The 17,554-nt window shown below is 43.1% G+C and overlaps 1 protein-coding gene across 1 annotated transcript in view; it reads right to left on the bottom strand.

Moving 5' to 3' along the window:
* The window catches only part of Scarb2 (scavenger receptor class B member 2), a 61,431-nt gene that overhangs the window by 19,676 nt on the left and 24,201 nt on the right, over nucleotides 1–17,554 (bottom strand). The window contains exons 3-5 of the mRNA XM_076926493.1: nucleotides 3,794–3,941; nucleotides 1,972–2,160; nucleotides 1,297–1,388 (exon numbers count right to left, since the gene is read on the bottom strand). Of these exons, the coding sequence (XP_076782608.1) occupies nucleotides 1,297–1,388; nucleotides 1,972–2,160; nucleotides 3,794–3,941 (429 nt within the window). The remainder of the gene's footprint in view (nucleotides 1–1,296; nucleotides 1,389–1,971; nucleotides 2,161–3,793; nucleotides 3,942–17,554) is intronic.

Below are 17,554 nucleotides of genomic sequence, written 5' to 3'. Positions count from 1 at the left end.
AATCCTTGCTGTTTACTTTCAGAGAAAAGATTTGAGAGGATGGTTTTCAGCTGACATTCATTCTAAAGCCAGGAAAAAAAAAAAAAAAAAAAAAAACAGGTTCAGAATTAAGTCTTTTATTTAGGAGAGATGACAGAGGTTCTGCTTAGTCAACAAAATGATGGACTGGGTATTAGGTCTATCTTGCACCTTATTGACATAAATTAGTATAGTTATGCTCTAACTGTATTTTGAGAGAAAAGTTTTATTTTAACAGGCAGGGTGATATGTAGGAGGAGCTAAGGTGGGAGGAGTAAGGAGAGGAGGAGTAAGGAGAGGAGGAGGAGAAGGAGAGGAGGAGCTAGGTGATGAGAGAGAAAGAGAGAGGGGGGCCAGACATGGAGGCAGATGTTCACATGTCTCTGCCAGTCAAAGATAGTTGATATATCTAGGTTGGGTATTAGGTTACACTTCTGATTGATATTGAGCATTACCAAACTTATAAAGCCTTTGGTTGACATTTAAAAAATTGTATAAAGGCAAAAAGGAGAAGGAGGTATGGGATAGGGGTTTTCTAGGGAGGAGAAATGGGGAAAGGGGATGGCATCTGAAATGTAAATAAAATATCCAATAAAAAAAGAAAAATTATAGTTATTAAAGGAAATTATAGTTATAAAAGAAAAATTATTATAGTTAAAAATAAAAATATCTACCTATAAAAATGGTAATAATCTAATTTACAATGTTATTCTACTCTTTGTAATCCATGACTTACCAAATATTAAAATATGTCTAAGCAGTGAAAAAAAAAAAGAAAAAGAAAATGAATTTCATCTTTGGAAAGAATAACATGAACAAGCCTTACTCACAAAGTGAAAAGAGGTGGTTCCTCCCTCCCTCCCTACCTCCCTCCCTCCCAGCCACCAAACAAATACTGGTTTAAGTCTTTGAACTGTGGCTACCACACATTTATTCTATAACTACCAAGGAAAACCAGCGAGGCAATTCCATGGTTTCTAATTCGTGCCTGGCCACTGTAAGCATACAAATCTTCAATACTTATTCTCAAGGTGCTTTTACCCTCACCTTGACTGGTAAACTAATAATTTTAAGAATACTGACCTTTTTTATACAAAAGACAAATGCCAACATATTTTCCATTGCTGTGATCAAATTCAGAGCTTTGTGTATGGTAGGCAGGGGCTCTGCCAGTAAGCAACAACCCTAGTATTAAATTAGGACAGAAAAAACAAAGGGCATATTTTGTTTAAATGAAAACTTGGAAAACCTTACACTAGCAACTCTCACAGGACTTACGTTTTTCCATTCCACTCCACAATTTTTGAAAAGTTAAGGTAATTGTCTTCTCCAGTCAGAAAAACATACTCCCCATCATTAGTTCCATTTCTCTGGAAAAACGTGGGCATCACCATTAAAGAATGATCAAATATAAGCATTAAAATACCAAAATGCATCTGAGATGCTGTGATATTTTAACCTTCAGGAGCCGAGCTCCGTGAGACAGGACATTGTTGGGCTGCTCTCCCAGAGTGAAACAACTTTTAGGACCCATTCTCTCAGAGAAGTAATATTTAAACTTGTTTATAATTGTGTCTGAACAACCCTCAACCTCAACCCTCAGCACTTCCTGTGCTGGACAGGAAGTGAAATGCTATGGCGCTGAGCACTGAGAGTGAGACCTTGCACAGGCACAGGCTGGACCGTGAGCATACCGCCTTGCCCTACCTCAGTGCTTCAGTCCTAAGGAAGGTTAGTTTTATTTGCCACTAACTAGCTATTCATTTTACGACAGTTTCTTCCCCTCCCCCTCCAAAGCCACTGCCTTATTTTTTCACAGAGTTTGTAAAAATATTTAGAACTCCAGGCACTTTTGGTCTTCGCCTGGAGGAAAGCCAGACTTGAGATGCGCTCTGGCTTGTGTGCCCTCTTCCCCCCTGCGTGCTGAAGACAGGTTCTATGAAGAAAACTTACCTCAAGGAACAGGCCGAAGTTAGGGGAGACGTCAGGTTTGAAAATATGGACGAGGGACAAGATCTCGTCTTTGTAGCCCCAGAGCAGTTCGTGTGCAGTGTGAGTGACAAACAACTTCTGCTGGTAGGCTTTCAGCATGGCCTCGATGATCTCCCTGAGGAGGGGCAGCTGCGCAAGCTCCACCACAGTCTGCAGGGCAGAGGCAGGTTAACCAGTGTCCCCCACAAAAAACACCCACTTGGCTCTCTTCCTGCCCCTCAATAGAAGGGGCCGGAAACTGAGATGTAAATGTTTGAGACTAAACAGAAAATCCAACCAGTGACCTTCCTTTCTTTGTGTGGAGTAAGAGTTCAGGTACCGCCCTTTCTCATATTACTCTCTCCCTTTCTCCCTCTTCCCCCCCCCCCCACCCCCCACTCTTTGTGTGTCTGTCCATCTGTCTGTCTAGATTTCATGGCCTTGCACATAATAGACAAATACTCTACCACTGACCTCTATCCTAAGCTCCAGGCCCCTTTTTTGTAAATTTTGAGGCAGGGTCTCACTAAGTTGCCCAGGCTAACCTTGAACTCACTCTGAAGCCTAATCTGGGCTTTTTGATCTTCCAGTTTTTGCCACAGAAAGTAGCTGGGGTCACAGGCCTGGACCACCAGTCTCGTATTACATCTTACTGTAGATGTGAATGTAAAGTTCTCTTTAGCAGGCTCTGAATGATACCAATGTGACAGAGGTCTTATAAACACATAGGGATCTTTGGCCACAAGGTGGCTCCATTTCCCCTGGAGCAAAGTGGAGGCTGGACCTTTAAACCCCTCTACCTTTAGAAGCAGGGCAAGGCAAAGCAAGGTTCAGATTCAGATCCATGAGTGTTCCGCTGCAGTCACTTTGGAGTAGAAGTCTCAGGGGAGGTTGGTACTAGAGACTCAGCTCAGTGGGTGAAGCAGCCCCATCCCCCAGATGCTACCATGCAGGAAGCTCTTAATTTGATCCCTAGCACCACATTAAAGAACAAACAAAGGTGGTAGGCTAGCCTGGGCTACAAGAGATCCCATTTCAAGAAAGAATGCCCGTAAGTCTCAGTGTGGCACAGGTATAACACAGGTATTATAAGGTGGAATTGTCAGCATAATTTGAGACCAAGAAAAACACGGTAGAGTCTAATCAAAGGTCTGAAAGGAGAGGGAAATGTCAATCATGTGTCTTAAAATTTTAAACTTAGAATAAAAATCTAAGAAGCCACATGCCAATTCTAGTAGGCTTCTAAGACAAAATGAAGGAACAAATGTCTGAAATTTCTAGGTACCAAAAAAAAAAAAAAAGTCCTTCCTTATTTGCATAAATGCTAATCCTGAACACAGGAAAAAACTCCCAGAGACCTAGTGTCTGAATGACTTTTGAAATGACCTTATTTTACAGACCTCAGAAAAAAACCTATCTGTATATTTAGTAAAAGTACATACACGTGAAAGGCTCGCTATGTACTGGTGCTGGAGTATGTCTATAATTCAAGCACTAAGCAAATGAAGAATAACCAATGCCAAGCTGGAGGCCAGGAGGGACACACACACACACACACACACACACACACACACACACATCAGTCTTTCTGCACATCTGTATTTTATGTTTGTTTTCTAATGGTGCTGGGATTAAATTCAGGGAGGTCATGCTAAGTAAGATGAGCTCCCCTCCCCCCATATTATCTATATGTTATCATAAAATAGCTCTTAAATTATATAACTTATTATCATGAAATAATAGCTCTTAAATCATACCATCTTGCCATTTTTTCCTGCCACAAACCCGTGATAATGATACTTACCAGCAGAGGAATATTTATTGTTCTAATCAAATCAACCTTAGGGTCTCCAACAGATTGGTTTCGTTCAAAAACATATGCCTTATTGGTGACAGCAGATATGGTTGTTCCATTTTCTCCAAACTGAATGTTTGCCTTGTTCCTGTGCTCCCTAAACAAACAAACAAAATTAGTTGAAAATAGATATCAGTTTAACAAACAAAGCCATTTCCTCCACTCAGTACTAAAGTTACATTTTTTTTCAATATAACATTTCTAATAAAGTGATTATTTACATAGGTTGCTGATACTCAGCCTCAAAAAACTACTGCTTACAGCCAAGATGCTGAAAGGGGATGAGACCTAGGAAAACATCAAAATCTACAGTTGCCACTTTTTTCTTCCAGAATCAGGAAGACACAATCGTCAAACAGACAAATACCAGACAAATGAGCTGTTTCCTCAATTACAACTTGGTCCTGAAATGTTTTCAATTCAGTTCATAGGCTTGGTTTGGTTTTAATTTATATACTGGTGCCTCTGATTCCAACTATAATTTAGTTGTAAATTTGTTTTAAAAGTTGAGGCCACAGCTAGGTATATTGGCACATGTCTGTAATCCCAGCAGGAGGATCACTAACAAGTTTGAGGGTAGCCTGGTCTACATAGTAGCAAAACTAACTCCAAAGGTTTAAATAAAAAATTGAGGCCCAAAGCTCTATTGAGGGGGTGAGGGGGAAACGCACAGAGATGAGGAAATGAATTGGTACCAACACAGTAAGTTGGAACTTACTCCTGTTTCTATGCATAATTCAGCTTAGTTCAAATCAGTTCCCCAAACATGAGAAATCCCTTAGAAAGAGCTTGGTGAATAGTATAATAGGTAACAATTGTTTACACTGACAAGTATTTCTAAGTAGTTAGCTGAGAAGGTTTCTCAATGCTTCTGACACAAAGAAATGATAAGTACCTGAGGTGATGGATATGTCCATTTACTTGGAACAAATCATTAAACATCTGCAACCTATAAATTACTGTGTCAATTAAGAAACACGTCTCTCAGAGTGCTTGGGCTGGGCGGGTGTGACTGCTCGTGCCTGTGATCCCAGCACTTGGGAGACTCTTGTAGCCCACACTGGCCCCCAACTGGAGGCAATGCTCCTGTCTTCCCAAGTGCTAAGATTTCAGGCATGGACCGTTACATCTATCTAGAAAATCTTTTGTTAGATACATGGTTAACAAAATGTAGTCTAAGAGTTTATAGACATACATACAGGTTAGAAGATGGGCCACAACCACTTCCCCCATAGGCCCTTTTGACCTGGGGACTCTGGGTTTTTTTTTTTGTTTTTGTTTTTGTTTTGGTTTTTTTAATTTCGTTTTGACCAGCTGTCCACCTGTTAAGTCTGCTAACTGCACTTGCTGTAGGCACTCAGCTATAAACTTCTGAGTGAAACCCTTCAGACAGTGAAGGAATTGGCATGCAGCCTCCAGTTAAGATGGTAAATAAGCCGAGGGCAGAAGCCTGAGTATTTTGTCTTAACTCCTCCTAAATTCTCTCTAGTTTGGGGTTGGTTTTGTCTTTGTTTTTAAACAAAGTCCTGCTAGGCGGTTCTGGCTGGCCTAGAACTCACTATATAAACCAGACTGTCCTCAAACTTGCAGTGACTCTCCTGCCTCTGCCTTCTGAGAACTCAAATTACAGCTCTGAGCCTGCTGTGTCTCATACTTTCTAGATTTAAAATAATAGAAGAGAAAATAATAAACAAAGGCACGTGTGATAAACAGGCACACACGAGAACAGAGAAGCCTCTGAATGTTCTGTAACGCTAAGCACTGAGCTATACACAGTACCCATGAAGATCTGACCTTTGCAGACCTTCCTCTGGGTCAGACCTCCTAAAAGGTGACTAACAATGTCAGTGGGGTGTAACCAATGAATGCCTGTAATACAAACCAGACTTAAGTAATTATAAGAAAGAAAACAATTGAATGTCTTCTAGGAATATACAATGTGCCAAGTACAGATGACTGTGTTCAAAAATACTCAAGTTTGACCTTTAGAGGTTTTCAATGACTTGTGTTGTTATTTGATTTCTGGTCCCTTTCTTCTGGTGGCAGCCTGATTTCCTTTCTTCTTTGTCCTGGACCACTATACAGGGTGCTGGGGGCCTGAGTGTAGCAGTTCCTATGACTTCTCAATTGGGACCCCCCCATGAGGTCCAGCATCCTTCTGGTGCAGCTCATGGGATCTGATGAAGTACACACTCCTATGACTTACATCTTTAGCTTATTTTTTAGGTTTGCTTGGTTTTCTGCTTTGAGGCAGGGGCTCACTACATAGGCCAGGCTGTCCTTGAACCAACAGTCTTGCCTCAGCCTCCTAAGTACTGGGATTCCAGATTTGTCCCACTGGCCTGCCTCACCTCCTAAGCTGCTCCTTTTGTCTCTAGTAAACTACTTACTTTACATCCTTCAAACAGGCTCTCCTGACTCCTACGGAGAACAGGTACTTTCCCTTTCTTGAGATCAAACATCCCTCCTCTAGAAATTATACCCTAGTCCTTGTGGATGAGAAAACAATTTGGGGACCAGACAGGTTTGAAGTCTGGGTCATTTGACCTCAGTCACAGAAGTTAGTTCAAAGTGATTATTAGAAGATAAAGGAGAGGAAATTCCCAAGCTAGACACTTGCTCAGCCAAAGCTGGCCCCTACACAGAAGGCTCCACTCCCTCAGGTCCTCTCCTGAGTGTCCCCACATTGAGATGGAGGACAGACCTTCTTCAGGAACTGGAGATAATGGTTACTGAGTAACCACAGTCATCAACATCCCCCTGAGGACTCACAACAAGTGGCCCAGGTGAGCACCAATTTGAAAGCACAGGAGGCTGGACCAGGGAGCAGCACCTGTCACCCAGATAGGTCCAGGGGCCAACATGGTCAAGTTTCCTAATGTCAAAATCAGAGTCTTTACCAAGCATATTTTGCTTCTGTTTTCTTCCCCGGAGTCTTAGTTCATGAACCTAAATGCCTGATCACTCCCAGGCCTATTTCACTTACTCTTAAGTATATAATACTGACTGAGGAGACGACTTTTAAGAAGTTCTTTACTATGTGAAAATCTGAGGATAAATTGAGGACAAAGATGCCAGTCAGTTTAGGCCTGTAACCTGACTTGGTTTCTTAATAAAGTTCAATAGTCAAAGCCAAGGTTTTTTGATAGTATCCCCATGGGATGCTGACTCAGTCAGGCTACTCACAACTGATCTCATGACTTCCCTCAGCTACTTGGAATCCTCCACTGATCCTAAATCATCACTGACTCCTGGCTTTTACAGAGTGCTGTACACAGAAAAAAAAAAAAAAACAGTAAGACATGGCTTCCTACTCTGCTGAGGAAGAGAAGGAGAGGGAAGCTTTCCCCTCAAAACAGCACGATCAGCCAAAAAAAACCAAAAAACAAAAAAACCCCAAAAAACCCCCAACAATTTATTTTTCCTCTGGCAATGCTCAGATAGACAAACAAAGAGAGGGATTTTGATGACAATACCAATAAACCTGGTTAGCAACACTCATGGCCATGTACACATGAATGCATGCCAGCTACCAGCTGATCAACAACAGCCAACTAGACACAGTGAAGTTACTGGGAAACAAGAAACAGACAGCAAGAAGTGATGAGATTACTGTCAACCACATTAAAGGAGACCTAAGAACTATCTAGAAACACAGACAACCGATTAAATCAGAAACAAAAGCCATCTTGGGCCTAGACAAGGAATCAAGGAACTGTATTTCCAATTGCCTGGTATAATTGCCCTGTTATTCAGTAGACAATAATAATCTAAGACTATAGTTTAATGTTTGTTAAACACTATGATGGATCTAAACATAAAAAAGAGAAAAGAGAAAGTAAAAGAGTGCGAGAAAGAGAAACAGACACAGAGACACACACAAAGAGGCAGAGAGAGAGAGAGAGAGAGAGAGAGAGAGAGAGAGAGAGAGAGAGAGACAGACAGACAGACAGACAGACAGACAGACAGAAGGGAAGCCACATCTGTAGTCCATGCTCTGAGGACGCTGAGGCCAGAAGATTTCAAGTTTGAAGACATCTTGGACTAGATTGTGAGACTTTTCTCAGAAAGAAAGGAAGGGGAGGGAGGCGGGGAGGAAGGGAAGAGAAAGAGAGTTGGATGAAAATCCTGGTGTGGTGGTATTACATGGAATGTCAGCACCACGGAGCCTGAAGGAGGAAGATTACTTGAACCTAAGAATCTAGACGTTTCAGACCAGCTTGGACCACACAGCTTACATACACCGAACTCTGCTTTAAAAAAACAACGTAAGAAACAAAACAAGTTAAGAAGGAAATGAAAGAAAGAAGCCTGGCATGGTGACTTCCCCCTGCAGTCTCTGGCTTTGGGAGGCTGAAGTAAGATTGCTTTGAGGTCAGCCAAGAATACACAGTGAATTTCAAATCAGCCTGGGCTGCAGGGCAAGAGTCTCTAAAGCAAACAAAGGAAGGAAATGTTTGAGTTATACCCTGAGAACTACTGAATTACATAGGAAGAAGGAATACATGGAATGAAAAAGAACAGTTTTAATTCACCGGATAAATCAACAGCTGTGCTTCCAGCTGCTTTGAGATGCTGGGTAAATTGGTTCATATAATGTGTTAGGTTAGGGATGGGGGACACCTCTCAGTGCTATAAAAGCATTTTCCCAGCATGCATTGGGCTCAGCAACACCAAAAGGAAAGCAAGCAAACAACAACACCCTGACCTTCAGTCATTACGTGCATCCCAAACGGGGTTAGTCATGTGGATTCACTCATAGCTCTCTATCGAAAATCACTGTGGTTCTATCAGGGTGATGGCTGATAGCAGTGACCCAGCTCACTAGATAGAGAAGAAGGTGAGGTCTGGTTTTTTGCTCAGTCTTGTCTACAGTAACACTTGGCTCTGGGACTAAAAAGTCACTCATGGTTTCTTTGGCTTTATCTTTTTTAAGATAAGGCCTTACAATGTTGCCTTGGCTAGCCTGAGACTCACTCTGTAAAGCATTCAGCCATCCCTCTGCCTCGGCCTCTCTAGTGGGGATTGCAGTGTGAGCCTGCTCTCTACAGCTTCTGTCTTTGTCTCTTCATAGGTAAAGCCGCGACCGCAATGTGCCTATCTCACGGAGATGCTGAGAAATAAAGCATAGAGATAGATGTAAAGCCTGGAAAGCTCGCAGCACACACAACATTCAGTCATGTCCGTGTCGGGACACTCAGTCATGACCGTGCGGCATCGCCACCTGTGCCAGGTTCTGGAGATGTGGGATGCTATGTCCTGACTCCTGTCTTCAGAGCATCCACACTGAGGCACAGGAGACTGCCATTTAGATATCAGACGGGACACCATGAACAGTTCTAAGTTTACCTAAGTTTGTGTAAGTGCACACAACTCTTCAACCTGCCGGTCTCATTTCTTTGGCTGGATACCAGCGGTAAGATGCATGAATCATACGGTAGCTCTATTTTTAGTATTTTAAAGGAGCTTCCATATGTTTTCCATAATGCCATTAATTTACATTCCCCAAAACAGTAGGAAAGTAGGAGTGAGATTTTTTTTTTTTTTTTTTTTTTGCTAAAATATGGTAGAAGAGAGGATGCAGAGATGGCTCAGTGGTGGACCTAGTTTGGCTTCCATATCCATGCCACGTGACTTGCAACTACCTGTATCTCTGACACAGGGGAGGGGGGATTCAATGCCCTCTTCCAGCTTCTGCCTTCACTTACATAGACACACACACACACACACACACACATCAAAATAAATCTTAAAAATAAGAAAAGATAGGAGGGGGCTGGAGAGATGGCTCAGTGGTTAAGAGCACTGCCTGCTCTTCCAGAGGTCCTGAGTTCAATTCCCAGCAACCACATGGTGGCTCACAACCATCTGATGCCCTCTTCTGGTGTGTCTGAAGACAGTGACAGTGTACCCATATACATAAAATAAATAAAATCTTTAAAAAAGAAAAGACAGGAGGGCTGGGAGACAGCTCAGTCAGGAAAGTGCTTGCCTTTCCATCTCCTGAACCCACATAAACAGGCAGGTAGGTCACGGTGGCACACGTTTGTAACCCCAGCGCTGGGACACTCTGGCGCCTAATTAGTGGGTTCTATCTAGGCTAGTCAAGAGACCCACTCTCAAAAGGAAACAACCCCGCTTAAGATTTAGCCCACACATTTTTCTTCCTTCTGTCAAAGCAGTCACACATGGAAAGAAGCAATATGAAGGAAAATCTAAGGAACACAAAACCAAGGCTTATTAGGAGGATATTGTAAATTTAACAAATACTTAATGAAAGTATGAAGATCAACTGAACAGGCTATAGACAAATTAGCTTTGATTTCTGAAAGAGTGAGTAATAGAAAAAATTGATAAAAACAGTAAGTCTTCCAAAGGCTGAGAGAGCCACAGGCTATCACAAATCTATAGAAGTCTCAATCAAAGGCTTCACTGAACAGAAGGCTCCTGGGGCAAGTTAGTTCTGGCCACTCAGCCTTGGGCTTCAGAAAACTCAGATGCAGCACTGAACTGGTCAGACTGGTTCTTCATACACGGACCTGCCATGTCTCCCAGGAACATCCTAACTCTGTATGCAACATTGCTAGTTCTTGGGGCAACAAACCCACTACAAACTATCAGAAGAGCCAGGCCTTTGCAACCCAGAAGCCTTCCTTCCTCTGAGAGTCCCCTCACTATTCCCTCCACACTGAACGGTGGTAGTGTCACCATGTCCTCCCTCACTGTGCCCCAGGCTTCCTGGCACACCACAGCTAAGAGTCAGCTGAGCTAGCTGGGAGCAATAGGCCATCCCTTTAATGCTAGCACTTGGGAGACAGAAGCAGACAGATCTCTGTGTGTTAGGGGCCAGCCTGGTCTACACAATGAGCAGACCAGTAGGAGCTTACTGAACTGTCACATGCTGCTACAGGTGCTATGGTATGCTCAGTCTGTCAGCCCTGCAAAATAGCACAATCAAATAACAGGCGGCATCAGATCCACTTGAAGACTGCAGAAAGCAAGTACAGGCAAAACAGGACCCACTAAGAAGTTTGATGGTTCCCTGCAAAGCTATATTCATTTACAAACCCAGATTTCAGGGTGCCCAGCCAACCTGCGTTTGTGGCGTCTTCATAACAGCCATCCATTCGCAGAGCCTGGTCCTTCTCCAATCTATGCTTGACTTTCCCTGACTGAGTCCTGCCATTCTGGCTGAGCTACTCATTAGTTAATTCCTCCACTTGTATCCTACCGGTTCTAAACCACAGCTGGGACCATGTCACTCACTTCTTCCATTCGTGCTAACAGATATTGGATGCTCAAAATTAAAGGACCTCCCTGCATGCTTCACCCCATCCCACTGCTCCTGTTCCACAGATATGTATAGCCACTTTGTGTGTGTGTGTTTTACACGTGTTTGTATGCCTCTGTGTGTGTATTATGTATGTATGTGTGTGTGTCTGTGTGTATATGTGTTTGTGTGTGTGAAGTGTGTTTATGTCTCCATGTATATGTATGTGAATGTATGTGTATATGTGTGTATATGTGTGCATGTGTATGTGTGTGGAGTATATGCCTGTGTGTATTTGTGAGAATGTATGTATATGTATGTGTGTGTGTGTGTATGTATGTGTGTGTTTTTAGAGTCCAAAGCTTGCTGGTGGATAACTTCAACTACTCTTCTCCTTATACATTAAGGCAGGGTGTCTTAGTTAGGGTTTTACTGCTGTGAACAGACATCACAACCAAGGCAAGTCTTATAAAGAACAACATTTAATTGGGGCTGGCTTACAGGTTCAGAGGCTCAGTCTATTATCATCAAGGTGGGAACATGGCAGCATCCAGGCAGGCATGGTGCAGGAGAAGCTGAGAGTTCTACATCTTCATCTGAAGGCTGCTAGTGGAAGACTGGCTTCCAGGCAGTTAGGATGAGGGTCTTAAAGCCCACACCCACAGTGACACACCTACTCCAACAAGGCCACACCTCTACATAATACCACTTCTTTGGCCAAGCATATTCAAACCATGGCATAGGGTCTCTCACTTGAACCCAAAAGCTTGCCAGACTAGTCAGTCAGCTCCTTCCAGAGAATCCCTGCCTCTAGCCCCAGCACCAGTATAACAAACAGGCTGCTATGCCTGCCCTGTGTTTGAGTGGGTGGTGAGGATTTGAACACTGGTCTTCATACCTGTGTGGCAAGTGCTTTACTCACTGGACCATGTCCAGTGACATACATACTCACTATCCCACTTCTCAGATGACCCTGAACCTCTGATCCTCCTGCCTGCAGCTTACTGGTACTAGGATGACAGCTGTGCACCACCGTGCTGGTTCTATACAACACTGGGGTCTGAAGCAAGGCAAGCACCCAATACCTGAGCTACATCATCAGCCCCTTGAAGCAATTACTAAAATGCCTTCGTTACTGTTGCAATGGGCACACTTCCATGGGGAGAGCATTTCAGGTCAGGTCACGTCTCAGGAGGGACAGAGTTGTACTCATTCTCAACAGAGGCATTGCAGTGTGCCAGCACGGCAGTGTTTGAGGGGCTCACAGTCAACTAAAGCACTTCAAGAACTGAGCTGTGATCTGGCAGCCATGCCACACTTGGAGAACTGGAAAATGGCCTCCGCCCTTAAGTGACGTAACCGGTCTTCCCAAAGAAAGAACCAAACAGAAACCAGAGAAAAGGTGAAGGGAGCTTTTATTTTAGTCCCCTAGAAATTATTTTCAAAGATTGATTTATTTTTATTTTATGTGCATGAGTGTTTTGTCTGCATGCACGTGTGTGTACCATGTGCATGCAGTGCCTGCAGTGCCTGCAGGGGTCAGAAGAGAATGATGGTTCCACTAGGGCTAGTTACAGATGCTTGTGTGCCGCCCTCTGGGTACTGGGAACCCAGCTTGGGTCCTCTGCAAGAGCAGATGATGGTCTTAACCATGGAGCCATCTCTCCAGCATCCAGCTGAGACAGGGCATCGATATGTATCACTGACTGACTTGAACTCAAAACAGTCCTCCTGTCTCAGCTTTCCAAGTCCGGAGAGATCACAATCATGAACTTCCACATCCAGGCTGAGGGAGAGTCTCACGAAACCTCAGTATCAAGGAAGGGGATGAATGGGGGGAGGGGGAGGGACTCCAGAAAGAACAGCTGCCTTGGGTTACTATCTTGAGTCTGTCACTGACACTTTAACAGGCATGAGCATGCTAACTGACTGTATTCTGCACAGGGTAACATGAGCCCCGAGTGTGAGAATTATACTGTATCTACCAAGCCCACAAGCTAAAGAAACAAAGGTGTCTCATTGCTGTTAGCTATAGTTCTGCAGTCTGTTCTGTGCGCACCAAGACTCACACAGGTGTTTATCACAGAAGACAGCTAACTGAACTTATCATCCTGACTTTAGCTTTTAGCCTTTGATAGCTCTGGGCAAGGAAGAAAAGGAAACTTATCGTTTAGCTTTTGTTAGCTTTGGGCCAGGGCGATAGGACATTTATTTATCTTTCATCTTTTATTAACTCAGCCATAGAAAGAATAGTTAATCGTATTTAGTGTCGTTAACCCCTTAGCTCTGTTGCCCAGTCCAAGGCCCACGGCTGCTCTTCTGGTTCATTTTAACTGAGCGGTGTGTCAAGCAGGGGTGTCAAAGAACCAAACAGAAAGCAGAGGAAAGGTGAAGGGAGCTTTTATTTTAGTCCTTTAGAAATTAAGAAATTATCCTCACAAGACAATTACACTCTGACATGTTAGTGCTCCCTCTTTTGAGATTTTTCCCTGCTTGTCAATCTTAACAGCAAACACTCCAAAAAAAGTGGCTAGAGGGGGTAAGGGTGGGTCTCAGGGGTACAGCATTTGCCCAACCTGCAGAAATCCAATTGCCAGCAGGGTGGGGGTAGTGACTAGGGGCCAATCCAGGCTTAGAATAAAATAAAACATTTAGGAGCTGGAGTTCCAGCTCAGCGGTAGGGTACTTACATATCATGCATGAAGTCCTAGGTTCAAACCCTACCCCTCCCTAAACACTCCCCCCCACACCTTCACACCCCTAAAAAGAAATGTATGATATAAATGGAAAAAAAAATGTGCGTGGGACTTGAAACATTTAGTATGAATAAGAAGACATGAGATAATAATTCTGAATGCTGACATGCTGAAATATATGAGCTTTTTATCCTGTGAATACTAGCAAAAGCTTAAGTCACGTGTGTGGCTCATGGTAAATTTCTATTGAAAGCCCTAGTTGGAGAATAAGATTTTTTTTTAACCCTTTGAGAGAGGGTCTCACCCTGTAATCCAGGCTGGTAATGGCAACTCTCCTGCCTCGCCTCCCTAATGCTGGGACTGCAGGCATGTGTGGAAACACCTGACTTAGAGTGTAAAATCCCAAGCTAAGAGCCAGGCTATGATTTGGTTAAATGTCCCCCAGAGGCCCATTAAGGCTCATTCTCCATAGTGGCACTACTGGGAGACAGTAAAGACTTCAATCTGGAAGGTACGTGTGAGGCTGTACCTGCCTTTGAAGAGACCATGAAGCCCAAGCCCCTTCCTCTTGGGCTGTGTCACCAACGCCCAGCAGCAATGAGGCTAAGCAGTCCTTTCAAAAACCTCCCAAAGTGTGAGTCCAGAGAAACTTTGTTTCTTTACAGTGTTTGATACAATGATGGAAGAACACAAGTGTCCAAAACAAAAATAAATATAAAATAGCTTAGTCACAGAAGATACCAAACCTGTACAACCATGCACATCACACAGGGAGAGTTATCACGGCCCCAAGCAGGGAAGGGAAGGAAGTGTCTTGTGTGCCCTATGGAAAGCTGCTCTGGCAATGAGAGAGGACATGAGGGGAAGAGGAAGTGCAGGCAGGCAGGAGCGCTCACTGGCAGCATCTCCAACGGCCACATCTGCTCTTGGGGTGCTGTCTTGTTTCTGTAAGTTTGTTCTTGTTCTTGTTTACTTGTTTTGATTTTTGTATTTTCTGTTTCTTTGAAATGCTCTGAGGGTCTGTAACCTTTTGTGCACTATGAAATTCCTATTAGTGGTCTACAGTAAACCCTCTCAATCCTCCCACACATTAACTCTTTGTTGGCCATATCGGACTTTGTGCATGGGAGGGCGGGAAGCACTGTCCCGCTGAGCCGTATCCTCATGGGACTTGGGATTTTTTATTTTGAGACAGGATCTCACTAAGCTTTCTAGGCTAACTTTGAACTCATTTTGCAGCCCAGGTAGGCCTTAAATTTGCAATCCCCCTGCCTCAATCTGTGGAGTAGCTGGGATTAGAAGTCTGTGCCATTAGGTTCAGCTCAAATTTTTTTAATTCAGAAGGTCTATTTATTTATTTATTATTTACCCAAGATCATTCAGGAAACCAGTTCAGAACTCACAGGGGATCACTTCTAGCTGCTAGCTGCCATACCTCAAAATCTCAACATTCAAATCCCTTAAATAAAAGGGTACAGTGTTGACATATAAGATACATACATTTCCCTGCATACTTTTTTTGTTTGCTGTCTGCCACAGTGAGGATCAAACTCAATGCTTTTTAACTCTACCACTGAACTTTCCTCCCATGGACTTCCAGTGGTCTCTAGATTCGTACTGTACCTAATACAATGCAAGTGCTGTGTGGACAGCTGTTATGGGTTAAACTATTTAGGAAACAAGCAAGAGAAGTCTGTATGTATTTAATACAAAAGCAACTACTGTGTGCCCAACTACATAGTAAAGGACACGTCAGCAAGAATATAGATTTCTCCCAAGTACTTCCAGTTTGCAGCTAGTTAACTATGTGGATGGAGGCAAAACCCATGGAGACAGAGAGCATACTGTGGGCTATAAAGGGAGAAATGGGAACCATAGGAGAAGAGTTACCTATAGAGGGAGAAGAACCATAGGAGAAGAGTTACCTATAGAGGGAGAAGAACCATAGGAGAAGAGTTACCTATGGAGGGAGAAGAACCATAGGAGAAGAGTTACCTATGGAGGGAGAAGGAAGAAAACCCAGAGGAAAAGAGAGAGAGAAGGAAGGTATAACACTAAGGGTGTTAAAAAGGAAATCACTTTTACATCTGCCTACAATTACATATGCAAGTGTGTTCATGTGCTTGCATATATATATATATATACATATATATATATACATATACACACACACACACACACACACACACACAAATGCACAACACACATGATTAAGTTATATCACTCTAAAAGCCATAGACTAGCTAATAAAAACCCCATTGCCAGGCACAGAAAACTTCCTTTCAAGTTGTTGGTCTGGGAAGTCCAAGAGAACACAAAATGGCCCTTGTTTTCTGCCTCCCAGAGATTGAAGGCAAAGTCCCTATTGCTAAAGACACCACATATTTTGAACAATTGGAGAAGTCAAGGTGGAAACAACCTGGAGGCCTCAGCCCTAAGGACAGGCTCTCAAAGTATTGGGAGGTGGTATATAAGTAGTCACAGACGGAAACAACCAATAGTCCTACTTAGTAGCTGCAATGCCTACAGACCATAAAAAGGGCAAGAACTGCAAGAAGCTCTAAAAGGTGTAATAGTGGCATTTATCTCCTGGGGTAGCCAACAGCCATTTGGACCCAAGGCCCTCTCAGCAGGAAGGAACTCGTCTTCCACGGTAAACCACTAACTGTGGCTGGTAAGGACAGTGACCCTTCTAGGAGAACCTCTTACTGCCACATTTATAAAGCAGCCTAATTCCTACTTGCATTCCAAATACATATCCTTCCACCCACAGATAAGTGTAGCTCTCGTCCATCAAAGAAGCTTCTTGTTGCAGCAGAGATCAATACCGAAAGTCACAACTGATCAAAATGTATAGAGCAAATGACCAACCCCAGCTGATACAGCTATGATATAACCCCTACAACCAAAGGCTCAGAAAACATAGCAGAAGAGTGGGGGGAAAGACTGTAGGAGTCAGAGGCAGGACCAGGGTATGGACTGTGAGTTAGTGCCTTCTATATATGAGGACCAGGGCAGGAACTGTGACTTAGTGCCTTCTATATATGACAGGGAAGCTGCACCCATGACATCTCAACAAGACCTGAGACCTGAAAGAATGTCAATGCCTACAGACATGCCGTCATACATGGGGAAAATCCATGGGGTCTCAACATTAGATAAGGATCTACAGATAATGCATGACTACTGAGGGAGAAGATATCAGTCTCTTCCGGAGAAGAGCCCCATGATGGGTGAGCTAGTCCCAAGAGGTCAGCCCTAAACACATAGACACAGGAGCAACACTAAATAAACAGAGCAGGCTATATTTATAAATGTATTACATATTATATAACAGTAATAAAGAATAAAAGGACATACATTTGAGAAGCAGTTGGGGGAAGGATGTAACTATAATATTTATCATATACAAAAGTTGCAAAAAATAAACAAGAGAATAGAGTCTTTAAAAAACAAAAATTCTGTGCTTTAGAGTCAGGCCAGTAGTGTAGACCTCTAATTCTAGCCTTAGGGAGGCTGAAGCACAAGTTTAGAAGTTCGAGGCTAGCTTAGGCTATCTAGTAAGCACTTGTCTCAAAACAATGAAACACAAACAAACAAAAATCAGAGGCTGGGAAACAGCTTAGTTGTAATGCTTTTGCCAGGAAAGAAGAAAATTCTAAGTTAGGGTCCTTAGAACTCAGGTAAAAACTGACCCAGTAACACAGGCCTGTGACTCAAGCATTCCAACAATAAGATGGGAGG

Source organism: Arvicanthis niloticus, chromosome 27 (assembly GCF_011762505.2).
Source record: "Arvicanthis niloticus isolate mArvNil1 chromosome 27, mArvNil1.pat.X, whole genome shotgun sequence".
NCBI classification, from domain to species: Eukaryota; Metazoa; Chordata; class Mammalia; order Rodentia; family Muridae; genus Arvicanthis; species Arvicanthis niloticus.
The sequence above is the reverse complement of the archived record's forward strand: the minus strand, read 5'-3'. Positions and strand labels throughout refer to the sequence as shown.